The following is a 24,253-nucleotide window of genomic DNA, read 5'->3' as shown; positions in this document are numbered from 1 at the left end:
AGCAATCACACAACCGGAGAGAGTATTGGCGCAGGACTAACGGCATTTCAAAACCTCGACCCGGTATTTGAACCCGGAACGATATTTACAGCTTTATGAGCTAGCCACTAAATCAACGAGATTATATACCAAAGACTGGCTGGCAAAGTGATTATAACACGAATCATAATCGAACTTTTCGAGTCCGGTCAAACAATAAAATGTAACTTGTATCACCCAAATAATCTTGCACTAAACCTTACCACATTTAGTCCAGTCATTATAAACAAAAAATGGCCAAGAAATGCAAATTAACCGAATGCTAAGGCTGGTTATAGGATATGTTGTGGGGAGGGCTTAAAAACGCTTAACTTGAAATTGTCAACGTCGATTTTCTATATGCGTCGGTGCCATCTTAAAAAAAGGGTTGAATTTCTTTTTGTTCGATAACTCGGCTGTGCGTAGTACTATAAGAATTATAATAAAGACACTTTTTGTCGCTTCATTTACGCTCTTCAATTTAGGTTCTATATATTTTCTGACCTAAGTCTCTAATAATAAACTAATTAAAGCTTTTTTTAGCCCTCTCTTCAACATATCCAAAAGTCAGCCTTCGCGGTTTATTTGATTTTTCAAATGCTATATGCATGACTGAAATAATTTACAAATGTACTAATTTTGACTTTGACATGATCGTTTATTGATTGTCATAAATATACTACCGTTTTGGAAAAAAACATCGCAGACCTAAAATAAAGATAAAAAAAAAAACAATATTACTAACTAATTGTTTTGAATTCGAATTTCGAAACATTATCGAACCAATTACATAAACATAAATAACGTTTACCCCGAAATACAGGCTCAATTGAGTTTGTGTGTCTTTCAAAAATTTCGACAAAATGTTACTCTACTAAAAAAAATCCTTTAAAGTGTACATACGTTGTCCGTTCATTCGATAAATTGCGACCAGTACCAACGGATACCGTTAAATACAATGAGCTCGGCAGTATAATAGAACAATGAGCTTATAAATTCTAGAATAAATATTTACAGTATTGAATGATAGAGTGACCACGTTACCGGTACGAAATATTATTGAAAAATATAATAAACACTGACTGTTGTTCTGTGTTGTCATGTTCCTGAGCGAATTTTGGTAACGACGCCAATCCAACCGACTAGGATGGACATATTATGATGACAAATTGTGTAGTCTATTCCATTCGAAGTTAGAATAAAGATAAACAAACCTCAGATTTACGTATTTACAGAAGTTTGGAGTATATTCCACCACGCTGCTGCAATGCTGGTTAGTGGATACACATGTGGCAGAATTTCGTTGAAATTAGAGACATGCAGGTTTCCTCACGACGTTTTCCTTCACCGGCGAGCACGAAATGAATTATAAACAAAAATTAAGCACATGAAAATTCAGTGGTGCTTCCCTGGATTTGAACCCGCAATCATCGGTTAAGATGCACGAGTTCTAACCACTGGGCCATCCATTACTCTTACTGTACACATTTCATACGGCTCACTACGAACAGTTGTTGATTAATATGATGTTATTTATGCTACGATACTGTTTATCTAAACTACTTGTATCTAATTTAATTTTACTTCCCAAGTTAAGATTTCGATAGCTTCGTCGACGTACAAAACTTTTTTTTTTTTTTTTTTCAAAAATTCATAATTATTATCATTGAGTAATATTCAAGCTCTCGGCCAATGATATCGCTTGAATTCAATGGTTTTGCACACTGCAGTCATATCTTCACTGTCATTCTCATTATATTCGACATTCAAATGGCAAGAGGAACAAAGATAAACAAACCCAAAATTTACGTATTTCATGCGATTTGCTAATAACTCAGCTACTTTGTGCACTACTAAGAGTTTATGATTAATATAAATATATATATATATATTTTATAATACAACACTATTGCATTTAACTACTTATTTCCTCTTTAATTTTACTACCAAAATTCTGATAAGAGTTTCGTTGACGTGCAAAACGCCATTTTCCGCAAATCCATAGCGTTGCATTGCAATTGCCACGTAATGGTAATAAATTTCAACGGTAGTGGTTTTTTATCGTGAGTGTAGGTATACCGTTGGTGTTTATAAATATCAAATCAAATCAAAATATACTTTATTCAAGTAGTCTTTTACAGGGTTGTATTGTGGGCGGGGCACATTGCTCGAAGAGCCGACGGCCAATGTGGCCGACGAGTTCTCGAATAGCGACCACGGACTGGAAGACGTAGCATGGGTAGCCCCCCACAAGTTGGTCCGACGACCTGGTGAAGGTCGCGGGAAGCCGCTGGTTGCGGGGTGCACAAAACCGGTCGTTGTGGCGATCATTGGGGGAGGCCTATGTCCAACAGTGGAAGTCCTACGGCTGAGATGATGATGATGATTAAACGTAAAGCTAAACATACATTACATAAATTCGCTAATAATTTGCTATATTATGCTGTAATAAAGAACTGTTGGAGTTGATTACATAAATTCACAATAATTTTACTTCTAGTTTCAATAAAAACTTGGCTGACATCCAAAATTTTATTTTTCACGAATACTACAGATAATTTAGATCTCGACCAATGATGTCACGCCAATTCAAGGTCAACTTTGTTTATTTATCTTTACTTCTTTTTTGAGACCGACTGCAGAAGAGACGGCAATAATTACACCTCCTGTACCATAGCCGCCTATGGGGGCCATGAGACAAAATAATTATTCAGGATTGGAAAATGATATTTAATATGAATTTTGGTCCGCCTACATGTTCGTTTACATATTCATAGGCAAGTGTTAATTCAATTCAACGGTCGAAATGCATATTCATATTTTTCTGCATTTATTCATTTTAATAGGATTTTATTTTATGTCTTATGTGTAACCGGGCATATGGGCAACTGATGGCAAGTGATTACCACTGTGGACTGTGAGAAATATGAATCATTTCGTATATAACACCAGTGCGCCACCATATTCGGAAGCTAAGATGTTATGTCCCTTGTGCCTATAACACTGGATCAGTCACTCTTCAAACTTGAATATAACAATACTATTTATTGCTGTCTGTCAGTAGAATTTCCGTTGAGTTGGTGCTACCTGCTCAAATGGACGTGCACAAAGCTCTACCGCCAATCTACTTAAAACAACCATTGCATGGATTTTTAAAGTTAATCAATTTAATCTGTATGTCCTGACCGCTGTGATGTTGATTTGTTCTTGACACATACAAAAACCATAAATGTATCACTAGAAAATAGAGGTCATTATCACTCGAAATCTATGTGTTCTTGTAATAAGGGTTTATTTTTGACCCGTACCATATTCTAATGGCATTTTGAAATAGTATGCATTGTTAACACTAAGCTATAAAAGCATTCGTCAAAAAGAAAAAAACAAATCGTTTAAACTCGATATATCATGATCCAATTCACTGCTAAATCTTCCGATATTTTCGAAATCATAAATCAACTGGCAGAAGAAAATTGTTTGGAAGACATAAGCGGCTTTATTGTTGAAATGCCAGCTGTGATATTTTAAACATCTCGCAGAACTATCTGAATCGTCAAAGGTCAGTGCAAAACGGTGCCAAGAATTCAGAAGATCAGCTGTGCGATTCTCTTCGTATCTCACTCTTGAAATGCTGACAAGCGACTTATGGTGATACGCCATTTTGATACGTGTCTTCTATGGATTTTATACATATTATAGACAATATTGCATATCACTTTCTGAGACTTCGTGCTCGTGTTCTCCGGTTAGTTTCGAGTTACTATTTACATATACCACAAGAGTTGGTGAGATCTATCAAACCACAGCTGTGGCAGCGGGGATGTTTGAAACGGATTATTATTAATTAATAAGTTTTTCCCTGTTTAAAACTAAATACCATCTAAAACCTGGAAAGGGACAAAAAATCTTAAGCTGTTACTCTTTAACTAGTTTCAATCCCGAACTTGACCCTTGTTTTGGGACAGCGTTAAAATTTAAATTATATCAAAACATCGTTTTAAATTGTAATACAAATCAAGAGCAGCGATTCCTATGAATATATTATCTAAATTTAAATCAAAAGATTTTTTTATTCAAGACGGCTCTAATTGACTTTTGAATCGAAGGATTTCAATTGAACGTTATTTCATCACCAATAAACTCAGTTACTCGAAATACGCCAAGTAACTTTATTAGAATACATTATTTAGTCGATAATAAGTCACGTTTAATTGTGAGAGCACTCACTTATTTGATAATAATTTATAATATTATTAATTAAAAGGCAAAGATTAAATTTATTTATACAATAAAATTATTATTTGGACTAAAATATATATTGAAATTCTTATCATGAACCATTGCGAATTCATATAACGATATATTCAGAATTTTTGTTGATAATATTACCATGTACATCACTCTTACAGGCTAACTCATCATGTAAGACAAAAAACAAAAAAAAAAGTAAAGAAACAGACGAAAAATACTATTGTGATTATTGAAGAACAAAAAAATTACAAAAACAAAAAAAAAACTAATTAAAACGAATGTCGACATATGTTGATACATAAGTACATGCTTTCGACTAAAAAAATAATCATTTTTTAACGATATATATATTTGTGAATACGTTTCTGTCGGGTCTATCGTAGACCTGAACGAAATTATTAATGGTTTATGGTTTAAAGAAGTTTATTTCCAAAAAGAACAAAGTTCGCTTACAGAGGAAATTTTAAAATTATAACTACAATTAAGATATTACAAATAATAAACAGTAGTGATATCAAACAAGATCAGTGAAATCCTCTTATATATGGGTTCTTAATCGATTAATATAGATAGATTTATCTATATTATTAGTATAGATAGATTTCTGATCAGGCTATTGCATTAAATTCAAAAATCATAAATATACAATTCGTTTTATTATTGTTCTTCAATGCCATTTTGTCGAACTTTCTGACCCTTGTATAATAGAATGGAATCGTAATTATTAACAATGTACACGCCGTCAATAACTAGACTCTATAATAAACTATGTCTGTCTGTTCGTCTGTTGCTCTTTCAAAATCACTGAATCGAATTTGATTAAATTTGGTATGAAGCACACTTGAACTCCAAAGAAGAACACTTTACCTTTTATGCCTATTACTTTTTTGTTATGGAATTGGTTGACGGACGAGCATATGGGTCACCTGATGGTAAGTGGTCACCACCGCGCATAGACAAAGGCGCTGTAAGAAATATTAACCATTCCTTACATCACCTATGCGCCACCAACCTTGGGAACTAAGATGTCCCTTGTGCCTGTACTTACACTGGCTCACTCATCTTCTAACCGGAACACAACAATACAGATTACTATTATTTGGCGGTAGAATATCTGATGAGCGGATGGTACCTACAAAGACGGGCTTGCACAAAGCCCTACCACCAATATAAAACACCTATCACAACATCAGCCCGCGACAAAATACGCCTTAATGTAGTAACGTTCCTTGATTAATTAAACTGGCTCTGAATTGTGTAAAAGATGACTGAAGAAAAGTTACTGAATAGGCAGTCAATTACTAGGACATGGATATCAATGAAGAAGATAATGTCATTTTAAACGGGATAAGGAAGAACTAATAATGAAGATAAATAGGGATAGAAAATCAACGCACTTAAAAAAAAAACCACTGCAATATAAAATATATAAAAATCTTATATATTCGACTACCGAATGAACCTATATATAAATTTATACATAAACATCATACATACTAATATTACAAATGAATATAACTCTGTCTGTCGGTTGCTCTTTGCTAAAACCGCTGAATCGAATTTGATGACATGTTGTTATGAAGCAAGCTTGAAACACAAGGAAGGAAGAACAACATCGGATACTTATTATGCTTAACACCTAAAAGGCAAGCGAAGCCACGGGCGACAGCTAGCTATATGTAAATAAGGACGACAGACACTCGTTCTTTTAATCAGACGACGGACCAATAGATTTATATCATTTCCGAAGCACGGGAGTCCGCCGACTCCGGGTTAATGCTGATTAGCTCAATACCTTTTTACTGGCTCGACCCGGAGCTGAAACTCGTGTAGTCGTTATATGCAACCTTATTAACAAGCCACTAAACTAACGAACCTTCAAGAAAAGAGCGTACTCTTTCCTGAAAGGCAGGCAACGCACCTGCAAGCCCCCCGGTGTTGCAGATGTCCATGGGCGGTGGTAGTCACTTTCCATCAGGTGAGCCTGCTGCTCGTTTGCCACCTCTAGTATATAAAAAAAAAAAAAAAAACCTAGTTACTCTCATCGTATAAATGCATTACCGTCCTTGACAGAAAGTCGTAAAAGTAGAATAAAAATAGTCAAGACTTCCTCTTGAATCAAGTTTAAATTAAAAATGAACAACTCTACTATTATTAATATTATTAAATGAACCTTTGTTGAAATTAGTTCTAGAGTCAGTATTATCATTCATGGAAGACAGGAGATACGTAAAAACCTACCGTGTTCGTACGCTATCTCAGCAGGTTTCGGGGTAATAAAGCGTTCCAGCGCTCGTGTTCCGCTGAGATAAAAGCCGACATAAATCAAGGGTTTACGTATACAGCGCTGTTCCACGCTTTACATAGTGGCTTATACATCTGAAAATAAGCTGTAAATTTCCTACTACTACTGCTTTGAAGAAGGAAGAAAAATTCAGGGGAACGCCTTACCCAGGAAGAAGTTAGAAAATAATCTGAAACCTGTAACTTAAAACGTGAGAGGTAAACGTGCAGGCACACATAAAATACGATACGAATTAAAGATAATATGCACCAAAGGCACAGACAATATTTCTAATTTCTATAGAGATACAAATATAATAATAAAATATACATCTCGGGACGCCCGACAGAAGTGATAACTTAAACTTTCCGATATACTGCTAGCGTAGGGTTAGAGTGAGAGAGGACGAGCCTGCCTACCGCTGCCGTATGCGTAAGAGAAAGAGAAGCCACACAGACTGGCGCCGTAACGCGTTACGTAACGAAGCGGTTTCCCCTCCCACCCACACTCTATGGTTATCATATCATATCTAGCCACTGAGCGATCTTAGCTGCTAACATAGTATTGCTAAATATTAAATTGCCATAAAAAGAACAATCCCAGTTACTTAAGTTTAAGAAATCACCGGAACTATTTAAACTTATCTGTAATAATAAAAAAAATACGAAAGTAGCTCTGTATGTCTGTTGCTCTGGGCTACTATGTTATGCCTAACACCTGACAACTAACCCCTTAACGCGAGCAAAGCTGCTGGCGACAACTAGTATCAAATAATTCAGTATCACTAACAACAAAATTGTAAGATATATAACGACAGTTTCGAATTACGATTTTTGTATTGAAATGTTTTTATTCATAAAAATGTAACATAAAAAAGTATTGTGTAAAGTCTGTTACTCACAATCTGATTGCAGATAAAAGTTATCAAACAATCTGTCTGAAACGCACATCATCTTTGATTACAAATGTTTCTCAATAAAAAAAAAAAGACTATCTACACATTGTGACATGCAATACTCTACTCTGTAATTAAATTTTTACACATACATATAAATAGACTTTGATTATAGAAATTCATGCACTTTTACAATGTACCAACATTATAGAAATTGGAAAACATCAGTATAGACACCGTATCCAAATGATAAAAAATTGTTTATATTTCATGAAAACCCAGAAAATACTTAACAATTCGCTTATTGTTTATTTCTTTGATGTAAAATAACTCTTCACTGATCATTTTAGTATTTAAACATTGATCAGAGACTACAAAATTGTTAGTATTTTTATTTCAGCTTTGGACAAGTTCTTTGTTCATTCAAATTGTCTGCTCGTCAGTCATTTGATAGGTTCAAGAATGTTATTACGTTCAAGTGAAACTGGTGGATAATTAGTTGATGATAAAATTAGTATGTACATAAATAAATGTAATACTAAAAAGTAACATACATGTTATTTATCAATCAAAGTTTTATTTTTTCGTTCAAAGGACTGTTTGCTGATATTGATATGAAGATACAAAACAATCATTGCATAGTTAAAGCTGAGCTATAGACAAAATCACAACAATTAAAAAATTTAAAGACCAGTTTTATTCATCAATCCAAAGGCTAAGTTGTTACCTTTACGTGAGGTTATCTATATCACGCAGATTAAATATTACTGCTTACACCATCATTTCACCACCAATCATGGGATTTACTGTTATGACTCGATAGATATGTTATGTAATTGAAAAAATAATGAGTGGATGATATACATACTAATGCAAAGCCCTATGAATCAAATCAAATCAAAATATTCTTTATAACAGTAGGCTCAAAAAGCACTTTTAAATTGTCATGTTACAAATTTGAATTAAATATAAAGCTACCACTAGTTTGGACAATAGATTCTACCGAGAGGAACCAAAGAGAAACTCAGTAGTTACAGACGTGCATCATTTTAATTACAGAATTGAACTACTACTAATGAATAATCTCAAAAATGTGATCATTATAAGTTGCTTATCTAATATACTCTATATTAGATAAGCAACTTATAATGATCATATTAATAAGCATATATTTTAGTATAAGCATTAATAGCAGTATCCATATCAAAGTCTAATGATCTAGCCTCCATTCTCAAATTTCTCTATTGATATTTAATTTCTAGTGATATCACAAAGTATGACATAAATAATACTAAATTAATCTTAATTATTTAATTAATCTAAGATTTACATTTAAGACGCATTAATCAAGTTAAATATTAATAAATTAATATATTTTTTAGAGTTTAAGTTGGTAAATTTGAAAGTGCTTAAACTTGTGTCTGAGTTATCTATAGCTATGTTGCGTACACAGCGATATTTATAGAAGAAACTGGTAGAACAAAACCTTACTGAGGTGTTACAAAACCAGAACAACCTGTTTCAAGCATATATAACAATTGAATGTAGTCTAGTTTTATATTGGTCCAATATAAAGGCTATTCGGTGTCAAGTCTACAAAGCAACAAAAAAAAAGAAAGTTTTGATAAAATTTTTAAAACTTTGAATCATTATGACAGCATAGGAACATATTTGTATATAGCTATAATTTTATTATGAAACGAGGGTACTTAGTTAATTATTTCATTAAATTTTTTAATAGGAACTACATATAAGGATTTTTTTTTAATATATATATATATTTTTAAATCATATGTTTTGCTACTATACAAATATATACAATTATATATTTACTGTCAACATCTAAATAGTATTATGTGAATATATATTTTTTCGATTTTCAAAATTTACAAAAGTATGAAAACATTCTAACAGATGTAATATCTGTTATTAAACCTATTTCCTGTGCGTATATTTCTTGTTTAATTAAAATAGCATCATTATCTGCTAGTATTCTACTTGTAGGTCATTTGAATTCGCGCCAGAACATATTAAATGTTAAACTATCGAAATAGTTTTGGCTGTGATACAAAAATAAGATAAATATGAATCAAAATACTTACGCGAAATCTAGATATTATCAGACCCATTTTCTTTCCAGGTGCGTAATATAAAGTTCAAAATTTCACACTTTTTAAGCACTGAATGAAGTTTGTTTCAAATTATTACTTTCCAAAAATAACTTTTTCATTACACATACGTTATTTTGATGACGAATATCTCTAACCTATAATGCCGACAAATATTGGAACATTTGAAAAATATTAGAATAATTTAAAACACTTATTACACACTATCAGATCTCATATCCAAGTGAAATATTTAATTAGAATTGAAACGAAAAAATACAAGAGCAAAAACTCGAAACAAATAAGACGCGAAGCGAATTGACAATTTGACACAATCCGTTTATTCACCCTCGGGTCTTTTTTATAATAATATGTCATTCATGCTTCAAGACTCAAGATTGTTAAAGCCATAGACAACTTTTTTATTTTATTTCATTATTGTTAGTGAGGCGCCACACAAACCACGAAATTGAGCTAAGAAAATGAAGTCGAACCTAGCACGATAGATTTTGCGAAACGAAGCAAATTTCCACGAAAGGTATTGTATAAAATATAAAAATATGTTATGTTTTAAAATATTTTTATTCTAAAATAAGTAGTTTACAAATATTATGATAAACACTTTTAACAGTGGTCTACTAAGACTGGACCTGAAGAAGAACCTGTGAAGATTATAATATGATATATCGATATTTTACTCAGTTGTGACTTTTTTATTATGTGTGGTTTCATGTTTGACATATGTTTCCAAGTAAATTATTACATTATTACACAATCGCAGAGACCGAATTCACAGAGTATATCCGTAAAATAGTTAATAATCTGTTACGTTTTAGTCCACATAATTTGGTAGGTACTCAATTAAAATGATATAATTCTTATTAAAAATTTAAATAGAAATTAATATTTTCGATATAAAGATCCATATGTTTTTGGTTTACTCCCTTGCATTCGAAAGCAAATTTCTTTGCCTTAAATTTTACGCCACACTTCGTTCAAGAGAAAAACTTAATTTACGAGTGACGTGCATTAACAGTAAACATAAAACTGTTATATAAAGCAAATGATACACAATGCTCATTGTCTATGCTCATATCTTCGAAATATCTATTTACATATTAATAAATGCCTGGATAAACCTTTAAGAACAAAACATTAATAAGTTAATTTATCATTTACATCTTCGTCTATTCGTCTTTACAAATAATATTTGACGGAACATTTTTAAACACTAAACCAAGTATATAAATTTACTATAAAATCTTCATATCCTATATTAATAACTACTATGAAAAAATAATCAGCTGTTTATTAAAATAAAATTTTAATGTAATTATTTCTTGCTTTATTACATATTTAAAAACATCAGATGTCACGCATTTTGTTATAACGATTGAAATATTATCAAGCGTAAAAATAACCTAATCGTTGGTACCTAATAATTTGGAAATATAAATAAAAAAAAACGATATGTACGTAATGTTTAATAAATTATTTTATAATAAAAATATAGAATATATTACAAAATATTAAGAAGAAGTCGTTTGTATAAATACACACTGGTCTAATAATCATTAATTGGGCACTAAAGACAATATAAATGTAATTTTATTTGATTGACATCGTTTTGTATTTAAAATGTTGGAAAGAGTAACTTGCCTGTTGAAAAAAATACGATTTAAGAGTGCTTGTGTTCGTCTTTGCCTACTTAATGTGATGTGAGTGACCTATATTTCAATTTGACTCAAATAACTTGTATATAAAAAAAAAGTAATTATAAACTTCTTTTTCTTCTTAAAATAATAATTAATAGAAAAACACCAAAAAGACAAGCTACTGATTTAGTCCAAGTTATTTGTATGACAAGTATTGATTTTTACTCTAAAATAGAATAGGTTTTTTTTTAATATAACTATTTTATATTTTTTTAGAATAATGTGAAAAGTGCCAACATATTGATAGTTTATACTGTTCTAGTTTTCATTATGTCTTACATTTTATTAATATTAATTAGGATATATTTATTAATTTTTGCATAACGTTCAACAGTTTCTCCAATCTTGTGTGTAGCATGTTAATCTTGTAACATCTGAAGATTCTCGTCCAACTTGTCGCCCATCTGAGTCTACACAACGACACTTTCCACTGTGACACTGAATCGGTCTGAAGTTGCCGTTCTTGCAGCACCGTGGTGGTTCATTTGATAACGTCATTACATTCGTTGAGTGCGCGCATTCTGGAATTATTAATTAAAAAACATAATGTACATTATGACAAATAGTGATGTAATTTTGATATTGGAAGCATTCGTTTAAATTAAATTTTGAATATTGTATCAGGGGATTCCCCTCGATTTGCTCTCTTCTCTCCTCGAGTACCCGGGTACCCTACAGACTTTATCTGGCATTTTTTTATTTTTGTATTGTTTCTATTAAAAATTCTTAAGCTGAAATTTTATACATACTGCAGTCCATATCGTTAAACTGAGGTGTGTTAGCTGGAGCCTCGTAATTTCCTAATTTCTCTCCACGCTCGTCCACGCAAATCTTTCTATAAAAAGATAGAAAGATACTTAATAAGTATATGCAGGATTTGCGTCAAAGTCGCCTGGATGATGCTGTTTCGGTTTGGTGGGTAAGTGAGCCAGTGTTTTATTAACCTTAAGTATCATTATTAGGTGGAAGTAAATAGTAGTTTGTAAATTCTGTCGTCATAGTAAGTGAGTAGCTTTATAATTTATGTTTGTTTGTTCTTTGCATGGATTTAGGTAAGGTGATCAAGTTTATAATCTGGTTGTTCTCATTTCTCAGGTATAACATATCACATTTACTAAATATTCACACAAATGACAGGTACCAAGGAACCTCGTCTTGGGGGATCAACAATAAAAAAAACTTAATTTTTTTAGGAAGGCAAGAAGTAAGATATTATTTCCCTTTTCGGGGATAGGACAGCTAAACAAAGTCCTTACACCGATAACGTATATAGCGTTTACTTACGATCCATTCGAGTTTATAGACATTCTCCCAAAAGTTCCGTCTGGTAGACAGCTAATGGAACCAAAAGTAGAGAAATATTCAACATTAAATCCTTCTTCAATACTTTTGACTATTAAATCTTTTCTTTCTTGCACTGTGTCGAAACAAGGCATGGTGTATTCATAAGGAGGCTCACTGTCTGCTGTCTTTGGGAATAAGTCTAATTTTTCGTCATCTGGAAATATCAATTGATAATATATGAATCTATTCCATACGAAGGCGCGCCCCCACGTTAAATTATCGGCGTTCATTAGCAATGAGTGACACTTGTGTTTATGAGATATTTCAGTGTGTGACAGGAAAAAAAATACAAATTAGATTATATGTATGACCTTTGGTTTTAAGTTTTACTTGCAATTTAACTTTCGATCTTTTACTAATCTTGGAAACTTTAAATATATGCGAAATACAACTGACTGACTCATTACAACCTCTCCAAAGCAATAGGTCCGATTGACTCCAAAGCATAGTCATTCCTTTGTGCGACGTACACGCTAAGTTAGATAAGATTTTGGAATTTAAGGGATAATTTACAAATTTTAAAGATTTTGGAAGTTTGTCTTTCTTATTTTACATTAAGTTCATTAACTTAGTTGTGATAAAACTTACAGCACGGCAATTCAGATATGTGGGTAGTATTCAAATCTACACTGGGACCAGCAATCCTTTCACCGGTGATTGTGTTTACGCAATAGCATCTGTTGTCTATACACTGTACAGGATTGAAATTCCCATCCGCAGTACATCTCATACCGAATACTGGGTAAGGTAAATCTTTTGCTATTAATGTCTGGATTTTGTAAGCCATTTGGGAACAACCTAAAAAAATGTTTTTATAAAATTCGTAGCTTTTATTTTGATCATATTTTTATGATTCATTATGTTCAAATGCAATGCAATTTTGTTTAAAATGTGTTTTGTTAAGTAAAACTACTAATGGTTATAACCATACACAGGGAGGAAGTACCAATAAATTACTTATTTTGACGGGTAAGGTTAGAAATATTCTCTATTGATAAACGTATTAATTGACTATGGAATTATGTTTGTATTTATGATCGGTTAATCTTTATATTATATTTGACACGACGCTAGAAGATAATATTATCTTAATAAAGAGTTATTAATGTATAATCGAAATTACAGACAGTAAAACAAAATCAGACTTACGACAAGGCATATTCATAAACAGGCCTGTATATTCAACCTCCCCGAACAATCTTTCCCCCTCTTCTGATTGGCAGAAACAGCTGAAAAGAAAAATATATTTATTCGATAATTATTTAGTAGACAACTTATGTACACGTATGTGAAATATATTATCAATTAGAAAAAGTCGAAAACAAGTATCAAGCTCGAGTTTTATGCTTTTGAATATTTTTAAGTTTAATCAAATCAAATAAAATCAAGTTTATTCAAGTAAACTTCACAACGAAGCGTTTTTGAATCGTCAATATTAAAATACTACCACCGTTTCGGAAAGCAGCCTCCAGCAGAGTAAAAATGGCAAGAAACTCGCATAGTTGCTCTTTTAAAAAAAAAGATTAACAATGCTGTTTTTTTGTCCTGTGATGGAACCTGAGCCTAAATCCAGGCGTTTTTTTCTAAAAAGTACTCTTTTAATGAATAATAAGACTTATTTATTAATTTAGTCTTAATAAACTTTTTAAATTTCATAAATGGTAAATTGGTTACATTTCCCGGTATCTTATTATATATGCGTATACCATTGCCCAAAAACGTTCTCTGTACCGTATGCAAACGGAAAGTAGGGGTTACAATTTTATTCTTATTTCTTGTATTAATAGTATGTATATCAGCTTTCATGGAATACTTTTGTATATTCTTCTGTATAAACATTATATTATCATAAATATATTGTGAAGCAGCCGTTAATACACCTATTTCTTTAAATTTTTCGCGTAATGATGTCCTAGAGCTAATATTGTAGATAGCTCTTTTCTGCAGAATAAATACTATTTCAATATCAGCTGCATTACCCCATAACAACATTCCATATGACATAAGACTGTGAAAATTACTAAAATAAACTAGTCTAGCAGTACTTATGTACGTGAGTTTTCTTATTGTTTTTATTGCATAAATGGCACTACTTAGTTTCCCTGCTAGGGCATACAAATGGGTGCCCCACTGAAGTTTGGAGTCAAGGGTTATCTCTAGAAAGGCCGTCGACTCAACAAACTCAACCCTTTTATTATTCAAACTGACGGCAAAAGAATTTGATTTGACATTATGTCAAACAAACCAAGAACCCGCGACAGAGCACTGCTTACAACGTCATAGTTGTTTATTTTTCTGTCGAGTTTAAAAATAGGGGACGTATCATCTGAAAACAGTACAATGTCGCAAGTCTTATTTACAAAATAAGGTAAATCATTTATATATATTAAGAACAGGAGAGGTCCTAAAATTGAACCCTGTGGTACACCCATTTGCGCCAGAGCGCCATTTGATTTTGCACCGTTAACAACAACCTTCAAAACTCTTTCATTAAAGTAGGAGGAAATGAATTTCAATGCAGGGCCCTTGATTCCATAATATTTAAGTTTTTCTAGAAGAATATCATGCCTAACGCAATCGAAAGCTTTTGATAAGTCACAAAAAACACCAATAGGATTTTGTGACTTCTCCCACGCATCATAAATGTGTTCAACAAATGCTATACCCGCATCAGTAGTCGAGCGACCTTTAGTAAAACTCAACAGTTCGAGAATGCAATAACTTATTCGAGTTAAAGTATAACAACAATTGATTAAGCATGATTTTTTCAAAAATTTTACTTAATACTGGCAAAATAGAGATCGGTCTATAATTGTTTGGGTGGGTTGAGTCTATAATTGTTAGACATCTGATTTAACTTTACGTTTGAGAAGGCACGCAATGGAAGGAGGTGAATTTTCCTTTCTCGTCACAGCTGGGACGATTCTCAAAGGCACCGGTTTCGCCTCTAGCGTGTCGGGCATCGTAGTCGTCTTGTGCATCGTGACATTTTGTTTTCACTGGAAAGTATAAAATAAAATACTATTATAATTTATAATAATGGAACGAATGTAATTTCAGGCACATAAAACCACAACACAAAATCTAAACCACTGACCACGGGATCGATTTTCTGATCGGTAGTGAATTGACCAAATGCCAGTGTCTATGAGAGAATGTATATCGGTTTTACCTATAGGCATTGGCTAATGGACACCTAATGATAAGTGTCCACCACCTTCCATAGTCAGTCAGTCCATCGTAAATGCGCCAATGACCTTGGAAACCAAGGTGTTCACTCAAACTGACCCTCAAACCTAAACGCTAAAATATACTAAGTTTTTCTGTTTGGTAACATATGAAATCAGCCCCCTCCTAAGCTATTCAGAATTTTCAGTGAACGATTCGACCCACACAAGTAAATTAAACATTCGTAAAAACGATTCATATTATATGATCTTACTTCTAATACATGTACGTGTTGAGTTATCGCAAGTTAATCCATCACCACATCTGCCGATTGTAATTCCATTGCCAGATCCACCTAAACTGCAAGGCTGACCCAATTCTGTAAAATAGAAATTGTTAACAATAAAAAATAATTAATACAATAAATATCCCTGACTGCATGAAGGGGAACTAATTATGAAAAATAAACAGGCTACAATCATTGCTCGCTGCGGAAAAGACGATATAAACAATATATTAACGTTTATATATCTATAAGATATAGTTATGTACTGTTTATAATAATATTATTTATATTTAAAAATGAATATAAATCTTATCATTCAAAAAGCAACTTTATGTTAATGTATAATAAAGAATAGGTTTGTAGAACACATACTATACAACGGCAAACAGAACGAGCAGCAATTACATATAGTAGGTGATGGCAACCATAGCCCCGAATGAGTTGCATTATTCATATCACACTCTGGTGCAGGAGTTGAACACGCATTATCACCATTAAGATGTTCCTGAAATAATTAATAATTATTTGATTTTAAAACATTTTATTTTTTCACTTTGCTAACCATAACGTAACATGTGTAGAAGCGCCATTACCTTAGTCATTTGATTGTCTATTGTTGGTAATATTTTGATTCAACATTTTTTTAAATATCATTCATTGTGTAATGTATATTACAAACAGTTTATTTCATAACAAATAATAAAATGTTGCCAGTTAAAAAATTAGGTATTTAAGATAGTATCGCATTTGTAATTATGTATACAATACACATACATACGTATATACGTTGTGAAATATTAAAAGCAACGTATATATTATTAATTTTATTGTTTTAATAATTTGCAATCAAAATTACTTATTTATTATTATTATTAATTATAAGAATTCAAATATATTCATAGGTTTTATAATATATGTACGAATTGCATCTGCGACTGAAAGCATCATTTTAAAAGTTAAAACAACGTATAAGTCTTTAATCGTATTAAAATATAATCATGACTTACTTTACAAAATCCTTGTTCACATAAAATATCACAATTTACGTATATGGAACAAAGCATGAAACAAATAAACAATAATACATTTTTCGCGGCCATTTTGTCCGTCACAATTATTGCACTGATTTTACTTTACTGATATATTATCGGCAGTAATAATTATCATATAGATTATCTGTGTTCATATCGAAATTGTTAGAATACTCAATACGTCATTTTATCAATCAACGAAGATGTTAATCAATTAATGGTATTGGCGGGAAATTTTAAACAAAGGCTAATAATGCGAAAATATATTTTTAATTTTATTTACATTTAAAATAGCAAAGCTCTTCGTCTTTTGTTCCGAATAATCTTTTATCTGCTTGCAAAATAATATTATGCTTTAATATGTAATTTCAAGTTTAATATATACTAATATTATAAATACGAAAATAAATCTGTCTGTCTGACTTTTGGATGAAAATTGGTATGAAGGAAGTCTGAGCCCCAAGGAAGGCTACATTTTTGTACCTAACACCTGACCATCGACCCCTAAAACGCGAGCAATGCCGCGGGCGATAACCAGTAATAGGTATTGATATTTTAAATTAAACTTGAATATTTTGACCCACGATCTTCGGTTTACATCCAGATATTTTATCCACTAGGCCATCTAATATCATATGTTTTGTACGAGTCCTAAAAATAGCTCGTACGATTGTAACCTTACATATATTCCAATTATCCGGTCCTTTGCAATCGTCCTAGGATTTTGACAATTATCAGATTTGTCCGATTAAATATCCTTCGTAGCTAATTTATGTACATTAAAATATTTAATTCTGTACAATTTCTTAACTGATATCATAATATTGTGTAATTCAAATGAATTTTTAGCGCAATGGCTTTAAGCTATGCCAACAAGGCACAGATTATTAACACAAATATGATTAATCGGTGTCATTAATATTATAAAAGTGTTAGTATCTAATATATTTAAAACAAATTGCAACGTTGCTTCATGAAGTTTATCTAAAACTTCCGCATTAAAATCAATTCCTGTAAATCTATTCTATTAGAACAAACTCGAAGCTCGCCGCAGAACACGATCGTGAAATGTCAGTATGTGTTATATGCGGTATAGATTATAATAATTATAACATTTTAAGGACACACGGAGTCTGTTAGGCTATTTAAATCTGTAACAAGAAACTCGAAACTCACCGCAGAACACCAGCTTAAAATGTCAGAATGTGATATACCACAATGACTATAATAATTATAAAATGTATACGAAATACGTATCAAAATGGCGTATCACCGTCGGTTGTCAACATTTCACGAGTGAGATACGAAGTGATTTCTTGCAGAATCGCAATATTGTTTTCATTTCACAGGTGAAATTCAAAGTTCCTATGTCGTTGATATTATATATGTTATACGATTGAATTGTATTGTTTTAAATTAATCTCATGGTAATATTGTATCACCCTGTATTAGCTTAGTATTCGAAACATGCCGTTTTCGACCTCTATATCCGTAATCATGTCCTCTACGAAAAGCCATCCTATATAACATATTATACATATATATAGCTAAATGACACTTGCTATCATGTTTGTCAAAACATACAAACACTCGGCTAAGTAAATAAGTAAATCATATACAGGTTACTTGATAACATAGCTTTAAAAATATAACTGCGTATGTGATCATTTTTTTTATTAAATTTTAATTCTGTTATCAACATATTTTCTATGACCTCACAAACTTAAAAGTGTGATGAATGTAGGAAAATATAGCCGAGTTTTTATAATGAATGGTGTTTAAATACACTACATTGATATGAAAATAGCTTACATATATATATAAACAAAATATTCGAATTGGCAAAAGTAGATTTCGGCGATTATTCATAAAAAATCAATAAACAAACTATGTTCATACATACCGAAAGTAGCTATTACTACAGAAAACTAAACGAGTAAAATATTATGCTGTTGGTAATTTGTTTATCTGTACTAATATTGCTATTGTGTCTTTCACAGCCAAACTTGGACTCCAAGGAAAGACATAAGCTACTTTTTATGCCTGAAGACCAGCCCGCTAAATGCGAGTGTAGCCGCAGGCGACGACTAGAACACATATTAACTGGTAAGATCTCCAAGTTTTTTATATAACCTTAAAATAAGCGTACAAATTTTCTTACATCTTTATCTTGATAATATTTTCACTTACCTAGTTTTGCTTCACCGCTGTACCGACTACTATCAGTCCTATCAAACTCTCTTATCACTGATAAGGCGGCGTTAATCTATTTATACTAAGTTAGGTAACTGTTTGTGGAAGATTTCTGGGATGACTTACTGATGAGGTATGATTCTTAAAACACCAACATTGTAAATAACTTTAATGGTTATTTTTAAAAAAAAGCACATTTACTAGTTCGTAAGGCTTTCTGGGTATATATCACTCATTACGCTACCACTAAACAGCAATACTTACTTACCATCATTGTGTTCTGGTTTGAAAATTGAATAATCTCACTACAGACACGAGGGACTTAAAATATCAGTTCCCTAGTTTGGTGGTGCATTAGCAAGTACTTTATATTTCTAACATCTTAAATATGGTCATGGTAACTCGCCGTCAGAACCATTGCCAGTACACTTACTAATAATAATAATTATTATTATTTCATTATAGAGGAATTGCAGCATATTTAGGATACTGCATCTTATTTGGAATATTATATAATCTAAATTAATGTAAACGCCATCTGTGTTTTTATGCCTATTATATCTATAGCATAAAACAAAGTCGCTTACCGCTGTCTGTCTGTCCCTGTGTATGCTAAGATCTTTAGACACAAGACACAACGGATTTTGATGCGGTTTTTATTAATAGATAGAGTGAATCAAGAGGAAAGTTTATATGTATAATAAATGCACAATATAGTAGAGAAACACTGATAATTTTAAAGGTTTCTAATGTGATGACGTAAATAAACACATTTTTGCGCTAACATTGCAAATAATGGCTAAACCCTACAAGATCAAAATAATGTACTACAGTATTGTACACCTTAAACACGTAAAACCGTTGGTCATGTGCCTGAATTCTAGTCATATGGGAGGCCAGGGTGGGTTTAAAATTTTGAAACAGAGGGAGACAGAGACGGCACCTGTGTCTGCGCAAACACTGGCGCCCTTTGTCCCTTCCTTTACCCTAAGAATGTTCATGCAATCATGAAGATCAGTGGCGTCGTGATTCCTTATTATTTATTTTTTTTAAAGTAAAAACAATTACATGTTGCTTCTTAATATACTTAAAAGAATATTTACCTATCAATTAAAAAAAATCAACAATTCAGTTTTATAGCTGAGCACGAAATTAAAAACAAAACCGCAGTCGTTTTTACATTTGCCACTAAGAATAAATTAAAAAAAAAGTTTATTTGATGTTATGTATAACTTTATTCTGTAACGATCGCTTCATATTAAAATAATATTACAATAAAATATTAAGATAATACGAATGCATAGATCCCCAGAAAGTATTATAATAATGATAGAGCTTTATTTAATTCCACATTCCACATGTTGGTTAATTAACTAGTATTATTATTATTATTTTATTTTACCTAATTTAATTTTAATCTAAATTATTTCTAACTAAATAACATATTCTGTCGTGGCTTATATGGACCTCTTTCGGGTAAAAGTCTCCTTCAAGGACTTCCATCATTCTTTGTGTCTAGCCAAGGGTATCCAATTTTCTCCTGGTACCTTTACCAGTTCATATCTAGTAAGTATTAAAAATCAAAATTAAAAATAGCTACTGTAAGGACTTATGAGCACGGATTAGTGACAAGAATACAAACAACATCAACTCCTTGAATCGCAATTGAATTTATTTGAGAAAAAAAAGAACTCTCACTCTGAAAAGTACGTAACAAGATAATATTTTTTTCTGACATTTCTATCTACAAACCATTCAATATTTCAAATAAAATGAAATCAAATGGATTTGATTCAAGTAAACTTTACAGTGAATTATTTTTAAATCATCAATATTTAAATTCTAACACCGTTTCGGAAAGCAACCAGCGAGAAGAAACAGCAAGAAACTCGCATAGTCGCTCTTTTCAAACAACGGGATTGACAATTATTCACAATTATTGTTAAACCAGTCAGAGATGGAACCCGAGCCTAAAGCCAGGCGTTTATTTATTATCTAAAAAAAAAAAAAAGCAAAAATCTTGATTAAATTGCATAGAAATACATGATGTTAAGAGTTATAGCGGGGGTTGTACCTATACAACCTTGTTTAAGGATCGCTCATCGCTGTCAAAAAAAATTGTAAGTATACTAAATGTCAAATTATGTCAATACATACACAGCAATCTGTGTAAATAAGTATTACGATTATCTGGTATATTACTCATATCACCATTGGATACAATGAGACGACCTGTTAAAAATTATTCATAAAATCCTTAAAATGAAACATCTTCGCGATCAGTGTTGCCAACATTGATCGTATAAGTTTATAATAGCTATAAGTTTATATTAAACAAAACATATTTTCAACACATTATCTAGATAACAGTTAGACAATAGTATGATAGACGCTATCTCTTACATGCGAATGATCAAACATATCTTTATAATTATTCAAACATACCATAGATATGGAGGCTTAAAATATTTAATCAGGTGCTATTTATGTACCGAGTTATACCATAAAGTTAAAAATTATTTCTTCATATTACGACTTGTTGAAGGTGTAAATTTTTAATTCCAAATAATGATATTCCGAAATAGTTTTTATGACTGGAAACTATTAGAACGTAAAAATATCCCTTATTTTTATTAGTCTGTTCTTCTCGGTAGAATCTACATTCCGAACCGGTGGTATCTTTACACACAATTCTGTAAAATTATGAGTCAAATGTGCTTCTGCTTTAGAAGTAATTTTGAATCGTTATACAAATACTTGAATAAAAATATATTTTGATTAAGATGCTGCATTCAGCAACTTTAAAAAAACCATTCAGGGAAATGGAATAGTAGTTCTATGGGAAATTACACTAAACTTCTACAATTAAAAAATACGTTACACAAAAATATCTGATTAGTGATAATTTTTAAATATATAAATCTTCGTTTTGAATTCTTGAGTCCTCATCTTGTGAATGGGATGTATGTATGTTGACCCAGCATCCGTTCATAAAGAGAGCAACTCCATGACAGTGTTTAGTATCAATACTGTCGACGGATAGCTCTCTTCATTAACAGATTATAGGTGCTTCTTAAGTTGTCTTCTTTGCCTGGAAATAGCTGCTTAAAAAAAACAAACCTTATAATCATTTAAATAAAAACTATTTTTAATCTGTGTATGACAAATTCATGGTGATCTATGGTGACATTTATTATATACATTAGTTCTATATCTGATCACAGTTTCGTTTGTACTAATTTGATCGGTGAATGATGGTCGGTAACAACCAATGTCGCAAGAGATGACCAATGAGCATTGAGAAATGACTTTGTTCATTATTTCAAAAACTGGATTAGCGTACTAGATCGTATTATTAACATTACAAAAATGATTTGCAAAATTTCAGCTCAATGGGTAAAATGGAACTGTTCAAAAATTAGTTGCAAGATTAATCTAAATGTAGGTACTAACTAGTTTAATTGTGATTTGACACAAAAAATACATTTAAATAACAATTACCTCAGGCCCGTTTTAATTCAGGGTGTCGGGGGTATAAAATATCAGGGCGTAACCTTGGACGACTAAAATGTTTTCGGAAGTATAGGAGATACCCAGAATATCCTGTGCTTAAGACGGGGCTGGATTATCTTACAAAGAATAACATTAACAAAATCATAATAATAAATACATTTAATTTTATAAAATTTCGTACAGATAAATTAACGACAAGTTGATTGTGCCAAACTGTTTCACAGGAACAAGAACATAACTTTTTAAAAGATATATTTAAAAAAATAAAACAATCACAGCATAAAAGGACCAAGAAAAGATTATTGACGACAAAAAAGGATTAATATAAAATTTGAATGAAACGCCGACTTTCGTAGTTTTAATATTTCGTAATGATTTAAAATGAAAAGACAATCGTCTATAAATTTAATTTATCTCATTTATTTACGGCTCCATTAATATTAACAGACGGGCGTAAGTTACTTTTATTACTAACTGTGCAATCGCGTGAAAAGTTGACAGGCGACTTACGCCATTTATCAAAATGGCGTAAGTTACATTACATACTTACATTACATTAAGAGCCTGTAAATTTCTCACTGCTGGGCTAAGGCCTCCTCTCCCTTCGAGGAGAAGGTATGGAGCATATTCCACTACGCTGCTCCAATGCGGGTTGGTGGAATACACATGTGGCAGAATTTCGTTGAAATTAGACACATGCAGGTTTCCTCACGAAGTTTTCCTTCACCGCCGAGCACGAGATGAATTATAAACACAAATTAAGCACATGAAAATTCAGTGGTGCTTGCCTAGGTTTGAACGAAATAATCGGTTAGGATGCACGTGTTCTAATAAATGGGCCATCTCGGATTCTTTTGATACGTGTATCCTATAAATTCTATAATTATTATCATAGTCAATGTCGCATATTACATTCTGACATTTCACGCTTGTGTTCTGCGGTGAGTTTCGAGTTTGCTCTTACAGAATATCTCTACTGGTATAGTATATTCCAGTAATAGGAGAACTAAACCCAAATAAACAACATTTGGCGTCGAATTGTGATGCAATATAATTGATCGAGGGGTTGAATAATTTATGATGTTCATTATGATTTTTTTAAATCTGCGCTTTGAACTTATAACTAAGGTAGTATTGAAAAGTTAAACTTTATGAAATATTTATTAATTTTTTTATTTCATTTTTGAAATAAATAAAAATAAATAAAGCTAGTATCTTAAAATTGTATCATCCCCCTATTTATTTACGTACTTATGTATTTTAATTTGTCATAGTACTCATCTATTCTCAATTCACTATCAATCATAGGATTGAAAATGTTATATCACACAGAGAGTATTAAATTATGACAATTTCTCATTAGGCTGAAAAGTTTGGACCTATTACAATTGCCTTTCAAATGTTAATTTAAAAAAAAAAACAGTTTAACGGTATATTTTCTCCAGTT

General features: G+C 31.8%; 2 protein-coding genes across 3 annotated transcripts in view; both read right to left on the bottom strand.

Moving 5' to 3' along the window:
• Positions 1-9,956, bottom strand: part of LOC113391878 (endoplasmic reticulum junction formation protein lunapark-B) — a 28,310-nt gene extending 18,354 nt beyond the window's left edge. Inside the window, exons 1-2 of one of the 2 annotated variants that reach the window (XM_026628002.2) lie at positions 9,837-9,956; positions 9,551-9,714 (exon numbers count right to left, since the gene is read on the bottom strand). In XM_026628002.2, the coding sequence (XP_026483787.2) occupies positions 9,551-9,577 (27 nt within the window). In that variant the 5' untranslated portion in view covers positions 9,578-9,714; positions 9,837-9,956. Of the gene's footprint in view, positions 1-9,550 lie in introns of both variants that reach the window. The other variant, XM_064219430.1, reaches the window with a different exon arrangement.
• A 1,553-nt stretch (positions 9,957-11,509) lies between these two features.
• Positions 11,510-17,271, bottom strand: LOC113391877 (uncharacterized). Its single transcript, XM_026628000.2, has 9 exons — positions 17,077-17,271; positions 16,442-16,574; positions 16,058-16,162; positions 15,479-15,614; positions 13,765-13,844; positions 13,204-13,413; positions 12,556-12,769; positions 12,021-12,106; positions 11,510-11,792 (listed from the first exon to the last, which is right to left on the bottom strand). The coding sequence occupies exons 1-9, from the start codon at positions 17,167-17,169 to the stop codon at positions 11,599-11,601; spliced, it is 1,251 nt and encodes a 416-aa protein (XP_026483785.2). The 5' UTR covers positions 17,170-17,271; the 3' UTR covers positions 11,510-11,598.
• Between the last annotated feature and the right edge of the window lie 6,982 nt (positions 17,272-24,253).

The sequence above is a fragment of the Vanessa tameamea genome, chromosome 28 (assembly GCF_037043105.1).
Source record: "Vanessa tameamea isolate UH-Manoa-2023 chromosome 28, ilVanTame1 primary haplotype, whole genome shotgun sequence".
NCBI lineage: Eukaryota > Metazoa > Arthropoda > Insecta > Lepidoptera > Nymphalidae > Vanessa > Vanessa tameamea.
Note: the sequence above shows the minus strand (reverse complement) of the source record. Positions and strands in the feature narration are given on the sequence as shown.

What these genes read in the sequence shown, in the direction of transcription:
- LOC113391877 (XM_026628000.2), bottom strand. Translation starts at nt 17,169, where the DNA reads ATGGCCGCGAAAAATGTATTATTGTTTATTTGTTTCATGCTTTGTTCC. An exon ending in GTGAACAAGGATTTTGTAAA is followed by an intron (nt 16,575 to 17,076) that starts GTAAGTCATGAT and finishes TAATTATTTCAG; the next exon opens with GAACATCTTAATGGTGATAA. An exon ending in CATTGCGTGCCTTCTCAAAC is followed by an intron (nt 13,845 to 15,478) that starts GTAAAGTTAAAT and finishes TTTTCTTTTCAG; the next exon opens with CTGTTTCTGCCAATCAGAAG.